Source organism: Diplotaxodon limnothrissa, linkage group LG10 (genome assembly GCF_057381915.1).
Source record: "Diplotaxodon limnothrissa isolate DT_005_m linkage group LG10, D_limnothrissa_male_GT1.1, whole genome shotgun sequence".
NCBI classification, from domain to species: Eukaryota; Metazoa; Chordata; class Actinopteri; order Cichliformes; family Cichlidae; genus Diplotaxodon; species Diplotaxodon limnothrissa.
The window spans coordinates 23,145,506-23,166,945 of record NC_140605.1 but is presented as its reverse complement, the minus strand read 5'-3'; the positions used below and the strand labels follow the sequence as shown (position 1 = coordinate 23,166,945).

At 38.6% G+C, this 21,440-nt stretch overlaps 1 protein-coding gene across 2 annotated transcripts in view; it reads right to left on the bottom strand.

Moving 5' to 3' along the window:
- Positions 1-10,513, bottom strand: part of LOC146624482 (glucocorticoid receptor-like) — a 68,719-nt gene extending 58,206 nt beyond the window's left edge. For both annotated transcript variants that reach the window (XM_085364613.1, XM_085364614.1), the window contains exons 1-2: positions 10,028-10,513; positions 7,100-8,343 (exon numbers count right to left, since the gene is read on the bottom strand). In XM_085364613.1, coding sequence (XP_085220739.1) covers positions 7,100-8,334 — 1,235 coding nt within the window. In that variant the 5' untranslated portion in view covers positions 8,335-8,343; positions 10,028-10,513. The remainder of the gene's footprint in view (positions 1-7,099; positions 8,344-10,027) is intronic.
- Positions 10,514-21,440: the final 10,927 nt, after the last annotated feature.

The following is a 21,440-nucleotide window of genomic DNA, read 5'->3' as shown; positions in this document are numbered from 1 at the left end:
GTAGGTTAGTCATCAAAAGAAGGGAGAGGTTAGACATGTGACAGAGACAGCTATGCACTCTCAGGAATTTTGAATCGCGGTGATGATAGTCATTACATTACTAAGAATAGGTTATTGAGAATACGACAAGAATCTTTTCGGAGTACAGGTATTCTATACCAAAAAATGTTCCCCTGCCCAGCTAGCTTTGTTCACAATGCACAATCATCTCACAATGAGTAACGAGGCATTTCTGAGTCTTTGTCTGATCAATTAAGTATGTTGGTGGGTGTTGTGCATACAAAGCTTCTCAGATTAAAAGTAAATCTAAGAAGTCAGTGAGTGTCCAATCATCCAAAAATTCTATTATAAATTGGAAAGCCCACAAACATTTTCCAAATAAATCTGGCTGAAACAAAAGCCTTTTCAACAACGGTTCTTGTGAAAAAGAAAATGTAAAAATACAGGAAGAGAAGGAAGCAATACTCAAAGGAAAAATCTGAATTTCCCAGCGCAGACTAGTCATTTCAGAGACAGAAAGTGAAACAAAACTTTGACATTGTATGAGAGTTCCCATATACAGTGATTAATACATGTTAAGATCTATGTAGGCATTTAAAGATGACAACAGCAGCAAGCTGGCAGCCACCAAAATAGTCTTCAAAAAGGAAACAGCTTGGCTGGAACAGGACTACACCTCAGTTTAGCTCTTTGCACCACTCTGACCCTGTGCTTCAAAGACTCACAATAGGAACTAGAAAAAACAAAACCAAAGAAAGTGTCAGATAGCAAGACAAACAGAAAGAGGAGAATTGTAAAACATTAACGTGAATTAATATAACGTATCACAGAACATTTCAACACACTTCATATTACTCAGCCTGGATATCTGGATCCCACATGAACTGTCTGGCTAATACTAAGTACCTAAAATCAATCAGCCAGTAAGTTGCAGAGAAATGCAATGTTTTATACAGCTCATCAAACAGCTATTTGTACAGATATTAAGTAACCTGAACAAACAAAGCTGACTGAGGGTGGCATTATCTCGGAGATTAGAAATACAGGAACTGACACAACAGATGTGAAGTTGACCTAGTATTTGCCATAGTTTAGCGACCTTTTGTTGGTAGTTCCCGTTTTAAAAATTATAGAGGTTTTCGGTTTGACTCGAGTTTCCCAGCCTGCCGTTTATATAACAAGAATGTCTTCGGTCTGTGGGAGGAATCCCACACAGACATAGGGAGAACATGCAACCTCGACACAGAAAAGCCTCAGATGAACCTTCTTGCAGTGAGGTAAATAGTGCTAAGCAAGGCAATACAAAGAAATCCTGTTATTTTGCAATGTATAGTTCTATTTAAGATAATATACTGTACGAGAAACTGATCACGCTCAGCGCAATTATTGTTATTCTGTAAATAAGCAAGGGTGAATCTTGGCATACAGTTCCTTATGTTTGCAAATGCTAATAAATAAGTGATCAATGTCATTCAGTTTCAAGTTACCCCTTTTCTGGGCCTAAGTCTGATAATTACAGTAATGATGATGATAATTATTATTATCTTTAGACACAAGCCACTACAGATAACTGAGCTAATACATCTTATTATTCTCCTTGTTACATATATAAACAATGCATGGAAGAATTTACAGAAATAGTTTTTAAAAAAAAAGTATCAGACTAATAGTATGATTTAAAACATTTTTTGCTTTCAGGTGTTCGGGTGACATCTGTGTATTTAAGTTCACTAATTACGGTTTAAAAAAAAATCAGTAATAACTGTATTTGAACACGGTTAAGTATCATTTAGTGTTTTCCCCTGCTGCTATAGCTTACAATACTCTTCATGCTGAAGGTCATTAACACTGACCTATGAATCATAGAAAATGCGTCTAACTCAAGACAACTTAGCACAGAACCAATTTTAAAATTTATCTTTAGGCACTTTGTCTGAAGCCGTTTGTTGCAAAGACACTTCATTTGGTCACATTTATTCAGCTGAAACCATAAAAAATGCCAACGATAACACAGTTTGGCAGACATAAAATAGAATTTTTGCACCAATAATGTTATTTTCAAAGGACTATTAGCCAAAAACTTGACTTGGTGTGCAGTGAACCCTTAAACCTAACGGTCAAGTAGAAGAGAAAAGAAGAAGTGGCAGGCCTGTAAAAACCATGTACAGCATATAAACAGCATCTGAAAGTTGGAAAAATATCCAACAAAGACCTGACACAGGACCACAGTGATGTAGTTGGCCCTTCAGTTAACTAGTTTTCACTGAAGCCTCATCAGAAATAGTCTCAAAGGAAGATGTTAAGAAGCCATTTTTAAGGAAAGGAAACTTGGAGAAAAGGCTAAGCTAAGCCAAATCACACAGGAACTGGATTCAAATTCAATGGCAACAGATCTTACGGAGTAATTAATCAAAATGCGAATGTTTTGGTTCAAATCGTGAATATCTACAGAGAAGGTCAGGAGCGAGCTACAACAGTGAGTGTCTACAGCCATCTGTAAAACACGGTGGAGGCTCTGTCGTGATTGGGGTTGCATTTCAGCCAGGAGTGTTGAAATGCAAAATTGATGAAACTATGAATGCAGAAGATAACATCAGATTTTGATACACCATGCAATACCATCTGACTCTAAAAGCTCTTTTTCTCAGCATGACACTGAAAAACCCCAACAAAAACCCACAGTGGATCACTATCAGTTGTGAACAGAGTTTCCCAAAAGGTGGACCTCAGTATTTTTGAAGCAGTATGGAGTCATATTGGCTGAGAACGCTTTGGCATAACACTCTGTATTTCCATGTATGTTTCCCACTGTCCTTGCACAATATAAAGAAATAAGGAATGGTTCAAGACTTTTGCACAGCACGGTATATTATATACTATACAGTATATTGCTGTGCCTAACAACCTTTATAGCAGATATCACTTATTTTGGACCCTGTAACACATATGTTTTGCATTAGCAACAGTGGTTTTGACAGTTTATGAGAAATCTAACATGCATGCTCCAGAACTGTGTGTGCAAGGCATGGTTGCAAAACATGCTGTCAAACATGTGGTCTCTCTAATCTCTTGTCTTAAAGTTTATATTATATAATGCGCTGCAATGATTCCAGAATATATTTTCTAAAAAAATGTAAATAACAGTCTGTGACATATGCTGACTTTTTTTTCTTTTTTTAAACAGAGTTTGAAAACCACTTAACAATAACACAAAGCATCTGCAGTCCTCAGTAACAGTAACAACTACTTTATGATGCAAATCGCAACACACCCAACTGTCGAACAAAAGCATAATTTTCCTGTTAAAAAAAAAAAAAAAAAAAAAAAAAAGTCTCAGCTTTACCACAATCTGCACTTCTAAAATGAATGTGGTCGTGTGTCTGTGTGTCTGTGTTTACGTGACAACTGTGTGTGTGTACAGCATTTGCATGCCTCTGTTAAATAAAGAGCTTTGAGGGGGCCAGCGAGGGTAAGTAGGTGAAGAGAAAAAAAGTGACTGAGTGACATGGTAAGGAGAGCGAGACAGCAGCACACCATAGCAGATATGTACACGTGGCCTCCCAGCTTCCCTGTGTACACTACACACATTCACACAAATACACAAACACACACACACACACACACAGCTTGCTATCCTCAGCCGTGCTCTTACACACACTGACGCAGGCAACGGAGCAACAGAGAAGAGTTGATATCAGCTTTTTAACCCTTTTTTACTTTGCATGTCTCACAACATTTTAAACTTAGCACCACACAAATAAGAAGACTGGGAGGTATAAGAGGTTAAAACAAGTTAAAACAAATGTCTCCTAATAAGAGGGTGTGTCATGCTATTTCTAGAATTGATATGAATCTTGTAAGTGCCTCCTTTTACCCTGGGCATGCAGCAACAAACATTTGTCTATTTGATTATCAGTTATGTAACACAAATCCTGTGCCAAGAAATGTGGTTGGGCCAAACTGCATTCAAACGGTGTCGAAAATTCCCATAGAACAGCTAGATGGCTTAAATGATATGAAGGTTGTAGTTGATATGATATATATGTGATATATGATATAGCCACCAGTCACTGTTTTCATCCCTCCGTTAAGATATGGCATGTATCACACACATAGCTGTGAAATAATACAGTATAATGTGATCTAATGCAAAAGCACTGTAACGTACAGCAACACTATACATTTCTATACAGTTCTGCTTCAGAGACGCATCGATCGACTGGCCAGGGACCTGAAATGGACAAATTTCAGCACTTTCACCCTGTTAATCACGCATATGTCTGATTACCAGCCAGTGTGTTTCATGCATGCACAGCACATGCACAGCAGAACAGGCAAATAGTTGTTCTCACACTCACAGTCTCACAGACTGAGCCGAGTTCTTAACTGTAAGTGAGGAAGACAAAGTAAACCACAGGGGAACCACCATGAAAACATTCGTAACAACAAACCTATGAGACTCTTATATCACCTAGACCCAGCTAAACATGCCCAATTTGAAGAAGCTAACAAATGGAAAGTGGCTAAGGCTAGCCAGAGCTTAGAGCCAAGCTTACTGGAAAATGAAGTACCTGAAAATTTTGTAGTGTAAATCTTCTGCACTCGGTTTTGTTTAATAAGGTTAAATATATAAAACATTTTGGTGAATTAGCTGTACCTCCTTCCAGTAGCAGAGCACTTTCTTTCCAGTTGTTTAAGTGAGAGGTCGTCCTGTGACTTGCTGCAGTTTGGTGCAGATTGTAAAGTTTAGTAATTTATTATTAAAATAAAATTCAGCACTGTTTAAAAGTTCATTTTTGCTTGATTATCTTATCCAGTGCATCTTTATTCAATTCTAAAGTATTAAACAACTCAGTCAGAATGACCAGTTCCTTTTTTCTTATGCTGTTCTTTGTTGTGTTGCATAACTGTTAATTTTTTTTTTATAGTTGATCCCTGCCACTTTTATAATTCGCAGTGTATAATTCCTTAAAGAAAGTCTGTAGCTAAAACAGAGACCCTAAAAAGAAATTTGTATAATATAGCTAAATAAAATCATTAACAATTTTTCAAAATTCAGTATTTTAACTTCTGACTGTGAAAATCTAATGCTTTACTTTATTTCATGTAAAAGCTGATTCATTTTGTTTTCGGGTTGTTGCTCATATTAAAAAAAAATAAAAAAAATAAATCAATTTAACACAAAATGAAACATTTTTTTTAAATATTTAATGATTTCATATACTGAATTATTATTAGCCGTGTATGATTTAAAAGTTTTATTTTGAAATAATCATCCATCTATGTGAAATCGCATTCAAAATAATCAGCTTAGTGTCAATTAAAGTGTCACTACTAAAAAATCTAACCTTTCACACTTGGTTCATTGGTAAATCTGAAGTGTTGATTTAAATAATTTATACATCATGGGAACAGCTTAACTGCTAAATAAGGATATATAAATCGTATAGTCCAGTTATACTTGCATGGTCAGTGGACTGTTAGGTGAGTTTGTTTTTGCATTAAGTTGTTTGTACTGTAAGAGATTTTGCATTGCAGTGTTCAGGTCCCGAAGAGCATCACAGTACGTTATCACACTTCATGCTGGTGCAACAGGGATCAACACAGCAGGAAGTCGGTTACAAAAGTCCTGTGTCCGTGTTTAGCAATAAAGTTCACTACAGTTTATTATACAGGAGAAAGACAGTGGCTTGGGAAGACTGAGACTTGCACTATTTACCAGAACAAAGAGATATGATCAACAGAAAATCAGACTGACGGAAAAGAGCTAGCGATAGCTGAAACTCGTTCATATACAACTTGTTTACAGCTGTCCTGAGCTAAATCCCTTAACAGGTCTTTAAGAAGGCCAGTACGGGCTCACATTATTACTAGACATTAATCAAACACCATCTTTGTACTTTCACATATAACCATGTAGACTCATAAAACTAAAAATTCAACCTCTATCAATGTCACGCTCTTAGTTGGTTCAGTTATCAGATAGTCTTTCCAAGCTGAAGCGAGGTGTGTCCACCAGACACTTTTCATGCTCACCAAGCTGCACGTACACATCTTTCTCACAGCGCTCATTTCCATCAAATTAAACAGGAGCACACTGCATTTTTAGAGATGCAAATAACACGTTTTCTAATAAATTGTGGTGGGATGACATGTTTAGATTATTTTGCGATTGCTCTCTAACAAGCAAAACAAAAACAAAAACAAAACAATAGAGGAAAAATACCAAATGAATAGTTCTTGGATACCGTATATGAGAACAGTTAAGCAATATAGCTTAGTCAGATATTGGAATCCAGAATCCACAATACTGTGACACTGGAAAACATAAGATCTCATCTGGATGGCTATTCTCACACACCTTCTCATATCAAGTCTTCAGTTAGACCGCTTACTTTCCCTACTGTCACCTTGCGCCTCGTCAAAAACAGCAAAATATTTCTCTTATATCAGTCTCCTATTCTTGCATACATATTATATGTAGTGTTTACTCTTAATTTACACTTGATTCAGATTTACAATGTGCTGCAAAGTGGCTGTATTAAGAGTATGCTCTGCAGTGTCTGCAGATGTGATGAGCACCAGACGCCCTGCATCCAAATGCTGTTAAGAATGTCACAGGGAAGCATACAACAGCTCCTGAGCATCTTTTCTGACTTATTCAAGTGCTTTTGTGTTAAAAAATCATCACACTAGAGGACATTGTGTTAAATGTTATGAAAAAACTGACTGAGATGTCAAGTTGCCAGACTGAACTTAGCATTTCAGGAGCTAAGTGAGCAGCACAAACATTTTTGTAGCGCAGTGGAAAAGGAAACGCTGCAATCATTGTGCTTATATACTACTAAAGTTAATTGACCATCTAGTGGACTAAAGAGCAGTAATTAGTCTTCAAAGTTTGTATTTAGAGAATTCACACCTAAGACTGCAGCAAATAACGCATTATCAACTTCCCTTCTCCTTACAATTAAACTTCTTTTTTCAAAGCACAGCCATACTCTCCTGAGTCAATACAAAGCCAATCATATGATGACTGAGAATAACGACAAACGTTGCAATGAAGTCAAAAGCAAACATAGTGGGATAAAGTTCAACCTACCTGGAGAAGCCAACAGAAAAAGGTGCCAAGGACGCGACAGGAGTGGGCCCATCATCGCTGCTCTGAATCCCAGATGTCTCTCCATACCTTTTCCCCCGGGCCCAGCCATCCCCCATCAGAGGCATGTTTGAGTACATGTCAAAAGGCTTCTGGTCTTGTATGTCCATTGTTGAGCTCAGGTTGGCTGTGTAGTGGTAGCCGGGCACTGCGCCGACACTCACAGGTGAGGACATGGGGCGTGGTCCTCCTCCGTGGAGAGAGCTGATGCCGCTCTGGAGACACTGAGGCTGGCAGAAACCATTATCCTGCTTCTCCTGTTTTATCACACCAGGGGTACAGATTTGGATGAAAGACTCATCAGGATCCTTCTCTTCCTTGATGATGATAGTGGAGAGAAGGGCCTGAGGCTGGTGATGCTGGGGCTGATGTTGCTGGTGATGTATTAGTTGGTGGTGCTGCTGCTGTTGTTGATGGGGGTGTAGGGCATGGTGTTGCTGCTTTGTGCCATTAACACTGGTACAGTTTTCTCCGTTACCCATGAGAGGCTTTATTTCCTTTGGCAAGCCACCGACAGGACAGCCACCACCGGTGCTCTCTTGTAGAATGTTATCCAAGTGTGCCACTTCTGAATCCAACTCAAAAGCACTGATTTCTGGCAGTGAGCTGGGAAGGTCCAGATCTTGCCAAATCTCTGTATCCTCAATCAGGCGGCCACTGTTGCCATCCAAATCGCATGGACCAGTGCCTGTGTGCCCACTATAAGTTCCCAAGTCTTTGTCCAGAGAAAGAATGCTTTCCGTCTTTATGGGGTGGGAAAAAAGGTCAGGCAGAGGAAGGTTGCCTAGGACGGAAGTGTCTGAGGTGTTAATGACAGATGTGGGTGTATCGGAAATACACTGGTTAAACAATGGCAAGCTGTCCCCCATGCCGAATATACCAATATCCTGTTGCTGCTGCTGTTGTTGTTGTTTCTGCATTCGAATCATTTTACCCTCCTTCATGTCTGTCCCCTCACCCAGAACATGATGCTGATGAGACTCAAACAAGCCTCCAAGCTCCCCCTGGCCATTGGTTCCACCCTGTCTATTGGGGGCCACTGTGGCAGGGGGCAGAGACCCAGGCAGATGCATTGCAGTCTGGAACAGTGAACCAGGTGTGTCACCAGTACCTTCTATCTCCGCAAATGTCAGGCCGTCGTCTCGATTACCATTGCGCTTCAGTCCACCCTGATCCATTTCTTTGTCCTGTGGGTAACAGTGAGGACAGCCAGGGTGAATCAAAAACACAACACACACACACACAAGGACACACATGCACACTAAAGAGACAAAATTTGCCTTGAATGAGATGACCCATACAGTAGATAATGAAGAAGCGAAACAAACAGCAAATCTTACTGAAATACTGATCACTGATGCTGACAGGTGTTTGAAAACATCTGCATTACAAAGTGGCGCTCTTTAAAAGCAGTGTTCCGCTGCTGTGCTTCTGCCTACGCTCTTCTGCTTCTACTTATTTATTTTTCATCTTTATATAAATGACAGCAGCTGAATGACCCCCTCCCCCAACACCCACACTCCAACAATGTGGCAGACACACAAATGGGAGAACACTTAAAACCGACTTGCAAAATCAGACCAGGGCTATTAGGCTTGCGTGAAATAAATGACTAAAATATGAGTGCTATTTCTAGGAACTGTGTCTTTTCCTCCGTGAACAGGGAAAAGAAGTTTAAGACATGCCCGGACAACTTGCGTTACTGGTATCCGCACCGTCAGATCCCCATTGAGCGTTTGTAACAACATGCATCCGTTGGACTCGGGAGACACTAAACCACGTTAGGCATCTGGCGCGAACGACTGCCTCTGCCCACTTGCAAGAAGGAGCGAGTAAATAATACATTCAAAGTCCAATTTAGAAGTTTTAAACCGATTAAAGCAAGGGTCGGTCTGGAGTGTTTCGCAGCGGTGTCCCTGAATAAACTATATATTAAAAAATAAAGAGGGAACACAAATAGGCCAGCATATTAGCTCGTAAACTTCGTCGACCATTTGATACGCTGTAAATGTCAAAACCTTAAAATAACGCACTGCCGAATCGTGCGTGACGACCGGATAATTTCCGGTGATGTTTTGATCAATGCAAGTCGCCGGGGTCTTTTCTGCTAGATCTTTTCCAGCTCTTGAGCCGCAGCGGTGACATTCTTCCTCCGGAATACTTTATATAACATTCATAAACACTTTAAAGCGTCTAAAATAGCCATAGCACTGCAGTATTGTGCTTGAAGTCCAATGATTTATGAAGGGGTTTTTGTGGCTGCGCAGGATTTCCGTGCACACATGATTATTTTTTTCCTTTGTTTTATTGAGCATCTTACAGAAAATGCAAAAAATGATTTATGTTTTGGCCGTAAGGTTCAACAACTTTTCCACACCCACAACGCATTATTGCCAGCTGTCATGCACAGCTTCAAAACTGAAGCTAATGAGATCATGCATTTCTTTCCAACTTCACTTTGACCAATAAATACCAGTTGGATGCTAAAGTTATATATATATATATGAAAAAAAAGAACTTTGGGATTTCCTGACTTTCTACATGGTACTCCCACCAAGCATGACAACACCATTAGTGCAACCTGTTGGTTATATGGGAAACTGCACAGGTCACACGCTTGCTAGCCGCAAAGCCTGATAAGCAGCTGGTAGGCTGAAGTTTGTGCAACGTTTTCCCATTTCTTAAACAAATTCTTCCGACCCAAAAGAGACGCTTTCCTCGAGCGCTCGTGGCGATCTGTCAAACAGAGCTGTCAGCGCGCACGACCCTCACCGTCGGCCTACTCCACGGAACAGCCCGTTTCACCCCTGCCAACATTTCTGCAGTGACCAAACGAGAAGACAAGTGTTTCCACTTGAAAAGATCTCATACCTGTAGTATGAGTACCTGACCTGTACTCCACCGGTTAGGTCATCTTTTAGTAGTCCAACTTGAAAAGAATGTAAGAAATGCCGCAACGTCCACAAGGTGAAGCGCTTGAATAAAACCCCTTCGTTGCAGTTTTGTTGTGTGGTGAAGTATCAGCTGTATTTGTTGCTGCCTCTGTGCCCGTATGGCAAGAAAACATTCTCCGCAATATATCTAACTGTAAAATCAACAGCCCGACGCTGACCTAGCTCGAGCTGGCGAGATCCGCCGTGTGCGCCGTTTCACGGATCACTCGATAACTTTTTAATGCTCACCACCGGCAGGAGGGGGCGAAAAAAGTGATCGATCGCTCACTGAACTCGGGATAAATCCGCAGGAAATCGACATATCTGTGGCGCAATGTTCTGCTTATGCGCCATTAAAAGCGCCAGTATTCTAAAGTTATATAATAGAGCCGCGATCCCTAGCGCACTCAACTGCAAACTCAGGCACAGGGCAGGGCGATCGTTTAGTGAAATGGTGACAGCTAAAACAGAAGGCGATGCGCACTTCCTTTAGCTCTCAAAAATAAAAGCCTTCTTTGCTGCAATCGTCTTTACTAGCATTAAATGAAAATGTGTGCCGACTGCCGAGGTATTTACTAATCAACATAAATATCCGCTTTTTACAGATTGAAACGCACCAGCTTTTGTTCTTTTCATACTATTCTATTAAGGTTTATTCCACATCAAACCTTTTCGCTTTTAGTGTAAGGCAGGATGTCGTGTGTTCCCATATCCCCGTGTTTGTCTGTGCCACCTTGACGCAGTTGGTTTAACACTTGGTGAACGCCCCTTTGCCCACTGAAAACTGCTGTCAAAACGTGTCTTCATCGGCCCCTTATATCCACCAGGCACAGGACTAAGCAGACAGTTCTTAGGCCATATGACCTATGTCCTGCTACAGCTCCTCAGACATAAAATCAAGGCTGCTAATAACAATTACTTGAGCTTGGGGTTCTATTTAGAGTTAAGGTGAAAATAATAAAGGAGAAAATCTCAGATCAAATCCTTTAAAAGCCTAGTTATTAAAAGACTCGCCTTTCATAGTTCATGTCAGAGATTGATTAAAATATCGCAAAATCTTTTCTGCTATGAAACGTCTTAAATTGCAAAAGTACCTTCAGCAGACTGCTGAGGGTTCTTATGAAATTCTTGTAACAAATGAAGTGTAGACTTGCCTGAAGCAACTTAAAATCTACTGACAGGCAAAGACCAGTGAGCGGTGAGTCAAACCACACCCCCTTCATGCACGGCCACGTTAGTGCTTTTATCAGGTTTTATCCCTAATTTATCCCTAATTTTGTATCACTGTCGTGTCGTGTTATTAGAGCTGAAACAGGCTCCCAGAGATAACTGGATAAAACTCACACTATATTGCTTTATGTTTTTATTGAGCCTTTTTTTTTTTATAAATCTGGTTTCCTGTTATAAATGACTTCAAACACTTATGTTTTTTGGACGAATGCGTCTTGATAAAGCTGCAACACACAATCTAGCTGTTCTGCACAAGCACATCTTGAACAGGCACAATGTCTCGTGTCTGTGGGTGTGTGCGCACGCGTTGCGTTTGTGGGACATCTGTAAATGGCAGTTGTAAAAAAACCCAAAACAAATAAGAGGTCAAACTACCCGGGCAGGCAATGCAGCAGAATTTTAAAAGAAGCACAGTTACAGTGACTCATTTTTCAGGAGAATAGCTGCAAATTAAATGGTTGAGTCTATTTCAAGAACTAGGAAGGTTCAACAGATCTGTATCTTTTTTGAGCAAGTTGATAGCACTGCAGCCTGGTCATTTCACTTGTATCTTAAAAAAAACCACATTTCAGTAGACACTAGAAAATTAAACTAGTGTCTACTTTTACCTTATTCAGGCATTAAGAGGAAATGCATAAGTTTTTATAGAAAGCATTAGCTAGTAATTATGGCAATACTCTTGCTGATCATTCTTTACAGTTAAGTGTAATAGTGAGTCTTGAGTGAGAATAACATAGCAATATGATTCTGTTGGTCACTTCTACCAGAAAAAAGCCTTTATTTTTGACATTTATTTCCCATTTATTCAGTGGACTGCAACAATGACTGTTCAGCAAGACATACAAGGTGAGGAAAGGAAAGGGGGGGGACAGCTGAGTCTGTGCAGACCGGTGGGAAGAAATAAAATAGGATAGCTTGATCCAAACCAACAACCTAAAGAAGAAAGACAGACAAGCTAAAGGGGCGGGAGGAAAATGGGAAGATGTAGCAGGCGTTGCCGTCCATGTATGTCATCCTATTAGGAGGAGCAAAGTGTGTCCAGTGCATGCAGATGTCTCATTAACGGGCGTGTGGCTGGAGAGATGCAGGAGCTCCCCAGGGCCTGAGAAAACCACACTGTTCTCAAAACATCACAGGGAACACAGTGAGTTTTTAATGCTGGGTAACAATGGGTGATCCTATTCACCAATAAGCAATAAAAACATTGGACATGCCGTGCTCCATGTGCATGTATGTTCAACTCGGAATACATGTAGAAGTATGCTATCGTGGTTGTGTAATATAGCTCGCTTGTGTCTTCCACTGTATACTAGAATAATCGTTGGTGTCACTGGTATTTGCGTGTATTTGTTTATTTCTTCTTTCCTTTATTTATTTATTTATTTATTTCAGTGATGAAAGCCGGCCAGGCTTAATTATCTAGCATTCCATCAGATGTGTTCGTGTTCATTATTCTGTGAATGAGTTCAGTGTCTCCTTTTATCTTCTTCTTTATGGTTTGTTAATCATTTAGGTTTCCAGTGCGGTTAGAGCCAGTAGTAGTAATAATGGTATACCATTATTACTACTACTGGCAGTAGCTGGTTGTTGTTGTTGTTTTGCTTTTTTGTTTTTTTGTAGCGATTGGGATTTATTGTGCAAAAACCTTGATAAACATCTGCCCTGTGATTTTAATTGTCCATTAGGCTCCATTAAGTACATGGGCCGACACAAAGGACACAATAAAAAGGCACATTTCAAATTAAAGTTCAGGGGAAAGGAGAAAGTTACAAAGCAGTCACACCGAAAGACACGTCACTTCACAAGTCAGCCAATAATATTTGGGAACTAACTGGATAAAATATAACCTTTGCTTATCTTTTAAAGAAATACACCCTAAATAAAAATGAGCTAAAATGTAATTTCTTCAATTGTTAGAGTACACTTTTCTTTTATTTTGCGATCTTACAAAACAGTTAAAAATACTGTGAAATCTGCAGAGTGACTCAGACTTTAATGAACTGATTAGACCTTGTAAAACTCAACAGGACTTTTAGAGCAAGGTCAAGAACTGACAGCAAGTATTTCAGCCTCATTCTTATGTGGTAACAACAACAACAACAGCATCTGACTGATCAAAACATGACAACAGCCTATAAAGTGAGGACTATGGGAAATCAGAATCAGAATCAGAATACTTTATTGATCCCTAGTGAAATTATTTTAATGTCAAATAATTTTGAAACATGTCAAAGGAGCCCTGGGTCCATTACGTCAGTCCAAGAAACTACTAAGAAATGGAAGTTTGCAAATTGTGAAAGAAAACTGCTAAATGAAACTGACAAAGCACCACCATATGACCTGTAGAGTGGATGAACTGGCATAGAAGTGGCAGTGTATTTTTCCACTAGTTAACCACGACCACAAACGTATAACCTTTTAGAAAAGTCTATATCTGAAGTATGCAAAGTGGCATCTGGGTGAGTCAGAGTAATACTGGAAAAAAGGACAGGAACAGCATTTGATTAAAAAAAAACATGTTGCTAACTTGTTTTGCACTAATGGAGAAAATGTCATGTTTTAATCTGAGTCAATGGCACAGGAAACATCGGAAGAGATAAAGAAGAATTGATCCCACTTGATAGTACATTTCAGATGAAAAGTGATGCTTTTGCATCAAAACACTACTCTAAAGTATACCTCAAAGCCCAGAACTCAAGTGTAGTGAATATTTTGAATACAGAAAGTGCAAGGATGTGGCATAGGAATTTTCCATGAACATATAATTCTTTATTCTAAACAAAAAAGATTAAAAATGATACCATTTTAACCCTTAATAAACACCCACTATCCAATTCATGTATTCCACTTGTTCAACTGCTAGTTAACCCAATTATCTAATCAGTCAATCACATGGCAGCAATTCAATGCATTTAGGCAGATATGGTCAAGATGACCTGTTGAAGTTCACACTGAGCATTAGAATGTAGCGTGGTTGTTGGTCACAGGAGGTGGGATATTTTCTTGACACACTCTTTCCCTTAGTGCAAATTGAGCGCACTCTTTAAACACTACCACCTACCAGAGTGTTCTTGCCTACCGTTTCCATCGCTTTTTTACCACAGTGAGCTTCCAGCACCATGTCACAAAGCTCAGCTCATCTCCAACTGGTTTCTTGGACATGACAATGAGTTCACTGTCCTCAAATGACCTCCACAGTGAACAGATCTCAGTTGAGTAGAGGACCTTTGGGATGTGGTGGAACAAGCGATTCACATTGTTGATGTGCAACAACAAATGTGCAGTAACTGTGTGATGCCATCATGTCAATGTGGACCAAAATCTCAAAGGAATGTTTCCGGCACTTTGAATGTGTGCCATGAAGAATTAATGGAGTTGAGAAGGTAAAAAAAAAAAGGTACAACCCAATACTGAGAAGATTTAACTAATGAAGTGACCGATGAGTGCATGTCAAAGTCAAAAGTAGAAGCCATTTATTATACATCTACACAGCTGTATGATTGGAAAACATTATATTCAAGTTGCTTTTTGTGTAGTGAAACTACCATGCTGGGAAAAAAATTACACATTTAACAAAGTATGTGCTCTTTTATCCGTCCTCATCTGTGAACATTCATACTGTCTAGATAAGCTACTGTTAACTCATCACTTAGTTATCATTTAGCAACATTTGGCCATTTTTTTTACTGTAACAAAAATAACTTTAGAAGTTTTAAACTTTGGGATAGAACACCTTGTTTTGACTTGATTCCATCCTGCTCATTTGTTTCTTTTGTTGTTGCATTCTCACACCCACTTTCACACTCCCCCAGAGGCAGAAATGTCACAGCACAAATCTAAAACATGTCCAACAGATATTTCTTCTTCTTTTGTGACTAGCTTTGCAAAATGATAACATTATTAGTAGCATTATCTGGTTTTTCAAAGCTCGAATTTTACAAATCAGAACACTGACTTGAAAGCTATTAATGTTACAAAATTCAATATGTCGAATGCACAAGTAGCGTTTAAAAGAAAACTGATTTTGCATTCAAAGCAAGTCAGTTTAGTTGTTTCTATAATATACAGATTATACAACAACCTCTGTTCTTACACAACAAAATAAAGGCGAATAATGCAATAAACCTCAGTAAGAATAACAGAGGGGACATGGCCTTTCCAGAAGAGACAGACAGACATAAAATAGATGTTGTGTATACACAATGGGCAAACACAGTAATAACAATTAAGATGATAAAATTACAGAATTGTATACTGAATGAGAAATGTGATCTGGAAGGACTGTAGAACTCCAGAACCCTCAAAACAGACCTGGAACACATGATCACAACAGAGATCTTGAGGAAGAACAGACTACAAACAAACAAGAGCCAAACTTGACATCACATCACTCACAAATTAAATAAACATACTGGAGAGAGGTGGACGTGAAAAAGAAAGGGACAAAAAGAAAAATTAGAATCTCCTGGAGGACAAAGATCCAGACCAAACCTACTTGTAAGAAGAACCTGACATAAGGAAAGACAAAGGTCTCAAGAGAAGACCGAGTGACAAGATAACGGTTGTTGTTGTTCAAACTGTAAATGTATTCTTTAAGCACTTTATCTGGACAACTAGTTGCTTAGTTCCCTGCAACTATGCCGTTAGGTTAGCCGACGTGCTGTTTACATTTCTGTGAGCAAACCACAAATTTCACTTTTGGTGTTGCTAATTATCAGATGTACCCTGTGGCTAACACAGAAAGAGACAGTTCAAAAGAAGGACAGAAAGGCAGCGATACAGGCAGGAAGAACAAAAAGTTTCACTTTGGTGTGCCTTCCATGTCACATCATGCACGATGCCAGTAACAGTGGCATCACATTGAAGCCTATTGTTTCCTGCATCCCCAGTAAGAACTCAAAAAGTAAAAAGTGGATGTTTATCTAACCTAGTACAGGAAACCAGGTTTTTAAGGGTTTGTACTAAATGCAAGATTGGAACATACTGTTCATTTTATTTTGTTCTTAGACCAGATAACTCAATTTGGATTTCTGGGATATCTGATTTTAAAATGATGGCAACTGTTTGGGGTCTGAGTAACAGAGTGTGCCACTCACGTTCAGAACAACAAATTCCGACAGCTGGAACCACCAAACTTACACTTTGCACAAGCTGCAGCCTGCATCTAGTCCAGTCATTTCTAAACTCAGTATTCTCCACACTCACTTATACACACATGCGTGCGAAAAACACAAAGATGCAAATGTGACACATGGCTTTTGTACACACACAGACAGTCAGGATGACACAGAACAGTAAATGTGTGAGCATATAAACAGAACATAAGGCTGAGGAATGAGTCTGCTATGCTTTATGTACAACTACAAACATCCGGAGGGGGAAAAAAACCAGCCAACTGCCACTGCTGCCATACACAAAACAGTTGAGACAGTTGAGTAAGCGACTGTTACTGTAGTTTCCCCAAAGGATCGTGTCGTGGTGCAGTCAGAAGGAGAATTAATGCGATCGATGCTCTATTACGATGCATTTTCTAATACGAAACAGAAAAGTAAAGAAAATCCATAAAAACTTGAGCACACGTGATTTTTTTGTGGGAAAACAACAACAACAACAAAAACAAAAGACGGGATGATTCTTTTCTACAGAAGCACAGTCATTAAGAGTGGAATGCAGACCTTACTGTAAAGGCTTGCCTGTATTTGTCCCAGCAGAATCAGACGAGCCAGCCCTTAACGTCGCTAAATAATGCACCCACTTTAATAATGCAAGAGCAGTTTTTATAGCTCCTTTAGATCCTCATTTCTTTTTATTTTTAGAAATAAAACTGAAAAAACAACACATAAAATCATCTGAAAGGCCAGACACAACTAAATCTAAAAACCATGTCTGATTATCATTAATTAAGCCTCCAATCCATAATAATTGGAAACTATATTGCTAATGCAAGTAAAAATATGTTTTACAAGATCTTACAGTACCTTAAAGTCTATAGTAAAGTAGCAATTTAAAAACAAACATTTAAAAGCCTATTTACACAGTTTTTCATTACTGTAAATATTGTAAGAGGGCAATGTTGTGACCTGTTTGATTCTTGTGTATTGTGCCTCAATATTATTGATATTTGCATGCTTATATTATTACAGCTGTAAAACCTTACTGTGGATGTAAGAGCCAAATTATGTGGACAAGACTAGCAACAACTATTGTGGAAGCTAATGGGGTTCCTTATATAAAAATAAATAAAATAGTAATTGACTCCATATTCAAAATGTTGAAAAATAAAGATATATATTGCTAAGCTTAAATGCCTTTCCATGTAATTCAGTGTTTTGCAGTTTGTTCGTCCTCAACATTTACACACATTTTATGCATCTGATTCATTTCTGAGTTAGAACTAAATGACAAACACATCTTTTGATGGCATTTACGCAGCTTTTATAAACAACCTCCACAGTAGGGCATTTTAAAAACTGAGTGCACATGTTGTTCAGACTGATTGTCTGACCTTCTAATTTGTGGATTAAAGCTCACCCTGAGCAGCAGTGAATTAAGAAATGAAACCCGATGTCACCCTAACCTCGTTTGATTTTCTGGCTCATCGAAAGCTTCAGTAACTTTATGTTCCTCGTTGTTTCCATCATCTGATAACCTATTTGGATGTTTCGCTGTGCTTAGTTTTCCATTTGTATTGCTGCCTCCATAGCGCATTTATATTTTTGTTCATGTTGTCAGCACAAATTTAGCTAACCAATATCCCTTGAGTTATCTGAGGAAATCAGCAGCAACTATGCGGCTGTTTCACAAATCTCAAGGCAACCACGGACCAATGTTCCTCCAAAGAACAATCTAATTTTTTTTAGGTCTACTCTACACCCACATGCAGTTATTGTAGGTCAATTTTTTTTGTTTAAACAAAGTCAATGTCTGATTCCAGCTTCAGGCATTAAGATGAACATGAAACTAAATGTGGGTTTTAGCATTTTGGCAACACAGCAACCAGTACACACCAAATCAAACCACGTTTGAGAAATCTAGAGTCAGTTACGAGAACTGTACAATGATGTGTGTCTTTTCGGAGAACTCCGAAGCCAAATCCAGATCTATTAAGTTCTCTCACCGCTATTCTGTTGTTTGGTTAATAACGTGCCATATAGGAGAGTACTCTTCTTTTTGTGGATAACTTTTTTTTATTTTTGTCACATTATAATCGTCCTAACTTTGCTGTCAAAAGTATGAAGTAATTTTTTAGATAACAGTCTTTTTGAGTTATACAGGATACTTATATCATGAACATCAGGGAAAACGTGTAGATAAGAGATTAGGGAACAAGTCAGAAGCAACTTTGTGTCTGAGTCAGAATGATTTCTTTCTAAAGTACCTATTACATTAAAGGGTGCGGTTAAATTATACTGAGTACCAAAGCATGAATTATCTGTGAAGAGAACAGGGCACCACTCAGGTGTTATCTAATGAATACGAGTCAGGCTGCACAGCGCTGGCCTCTTAAAGAATATGAAAATGTGAAGGAGATCATAAATTTTGCACTTTTAGCGGATTTTTCACAACATTTACAGATTTTCTTACTGACAAAGTCCTCCCCAGTGGCTTTTCATACTGAGCCAAAGTAATAAAGTAATAGATTAATTAATAAATGACAGAAAAGCTCCTGTTTTTTTTTTTTTTTCAATATCTACTATAGATTTTTTTAATCAATCCACAGCGGAAACAAATAGGACATTTTCTGTGTATTAACAGGAATAACTTTTAAAATATTTATTTTATAATTGCAGGTCAGTCTGGGCAACAAGCCAACAAAACTTCTGTAATTTTACACATTCATTTCTTATATTTTGTGCCCAAAGAGTTGTGCCGAAAGACTTATTTAATTTATTAGAGCAAGATTCCTTTATCTGTTGAAACTGCACTTCTTTTCTTATATTAAGATGTCTCAGGGCTTAAATGTGCAGTTAAACTTATTTACACTGACATAAAGGCCCACTTAAGATCAAATTGGGCTTATGTGGCCCATGATGTAATATGAGTTTGACATCTCTGCTCTAAAGGGAAAATGTATTAAAAATGTGTATAAGGCATGAACATTTTCCTTTAATCTGTCACTATCGGCATAATGCGTATGAATATATGGACAGGTTGACCTAGTTTTTAAAATGTGACTATTCTATCTCATGTGTGCAATTCTCATTGGGTCCTTTGCTTTTTTGTTTTTAGGATTTAGCCAGCTGTTGTTTTCACAGCTGACACGTGGCAAACAGATGTTCTATTTAACAGGGTGACTTACTCACCTGGCAATCAGAGTGCCGGAGAGACATACAGAGACAGATCCCATTCTCTTATTCTTTTATGGAAGAGAGAAAGAGAGTGAAACATGATCAGGTAACAAATCCCCAGTTTTGTAAATGGATTTTGGGAGGTTTAACAGCCGCTATGTCTAAAAAAAGAACCTTTCAAAAACACCCACCTCATAAAACAAAAAGAGATTAAAATAAATAAATAAAGCAGAAACATTATTTGTATATGTATACAATACATCTTGTGCGACTTCTGTTCACTGTTTAACCCAATGCATAACAACTTTCGCTTTGCTTCTATCGTAGGAGGATTTTGCTGGTGTGAGGCGACAACAAAGTAAGCACTTCCTGTGTGAGAGTGTGAACCAATGCAGCTTTATATGCCAGCATTTATAGAGGATATGCCTTCCAGCAAATACAAAGAAGTTAATAAATATGAGTTCAGATTAAGTGAGAAGAGCAGGGTCTTGTGTTGATGACTAGTAGGCCAAAGTGACACTGGTGTGAAATATTTGTAAAGCACATTCATAGGAGGTGACAATATGTTCACTTAATAAGAAGATATAGCTGTAGCTTACTGGAACTGTATTAGTTTTAAACCATCTTTGGATGAAAGGTGAATATCTAAAGTGACAGATTAACCATACAGATAATAACTTGATGTTTGGTCATTGCAAAGTAACCTTGAAAAGTCTGGTTCATCTGATTTCTCTTTTTGTCTCAGCAATAACTGATTCAGGCTGGCGCCCAAACTCAACCAGCTGTGGAAATCACTTGACAAATAGCAAAATCTTTTATATATAGAAGCTTTTTTGGGGGAAGAACTGGAATGCTTTTTTAAATCGTCAAGATCTATTTAAAAAATAAAATGACAAAATAAAATGTACACTCGTGAAATGAACACATCTGTGTCCCTGGCATTCTCTGGTGCCGTGTGAGGATAAAAGTGAAGAACGAATAGCACATCTCAGCTAGCTTTTTAGTTTAAACAATAATTCGTCATGCTCCTTCTCCTTCATTTGCAACATATTTTTTTCCTGAACATGATTTCCTTGAGTGTGCATATGCATGAATTTTGTGTGTTTATTTAATACCACACACAGATTTCTGAGCAGATTTGGTTTCATTTTGTAGCCCAGCGCCTAGATTATTCCATTTCTTAAACTGGCAAAGCTGTCACCATGGCTACATGTTCTGTTGTGACCTTCTGGAGTCAACTTATGATGGGTAAAGTGGCTAGCATACTCTAAGCACTGAGGACATGGCTGTGCAGGGTTGTAGTAGCACACCCACAAGCACACACTTACTCACACAACCAAAAGTGCTGCACAGACACATCAGGCCTCAACCTTTATGTTGTTTTAACAGTCATTACACATTTAAATACTAAAGCTCATATACAATATATACCTGCAGCAGTCTTAAAAAGATTGCCTAGTGTCTGCTGGTTTAGACATAATTATCAATGCAGTATATCTGTATGTATGGCTACAATATTGTAAGCCAGATAGACGTTTAACAACATTAAAGAGAGGCAGAAATGATTAGTCAGTGAGCTTTTTAAAGGAGTTCTAATGTTGACATAATAATGTAGCCATAGTAACATATTACTATAGTAACATGTTACTGCAATATCACTTTAGCAATTAATGTTATTAATGTTTCACAGTGAATGATATAAAATGACCTCTTGAATGGGAAGTTTCATCTTCAGAAGTTGAAAGCTAGCTGAATGCATGCAGGGTGCGCGCAAGCCCAGCACGCAGCTAACGGTGATATTGTTAGCCCTGGTCATACGTGCAGACCATGCAC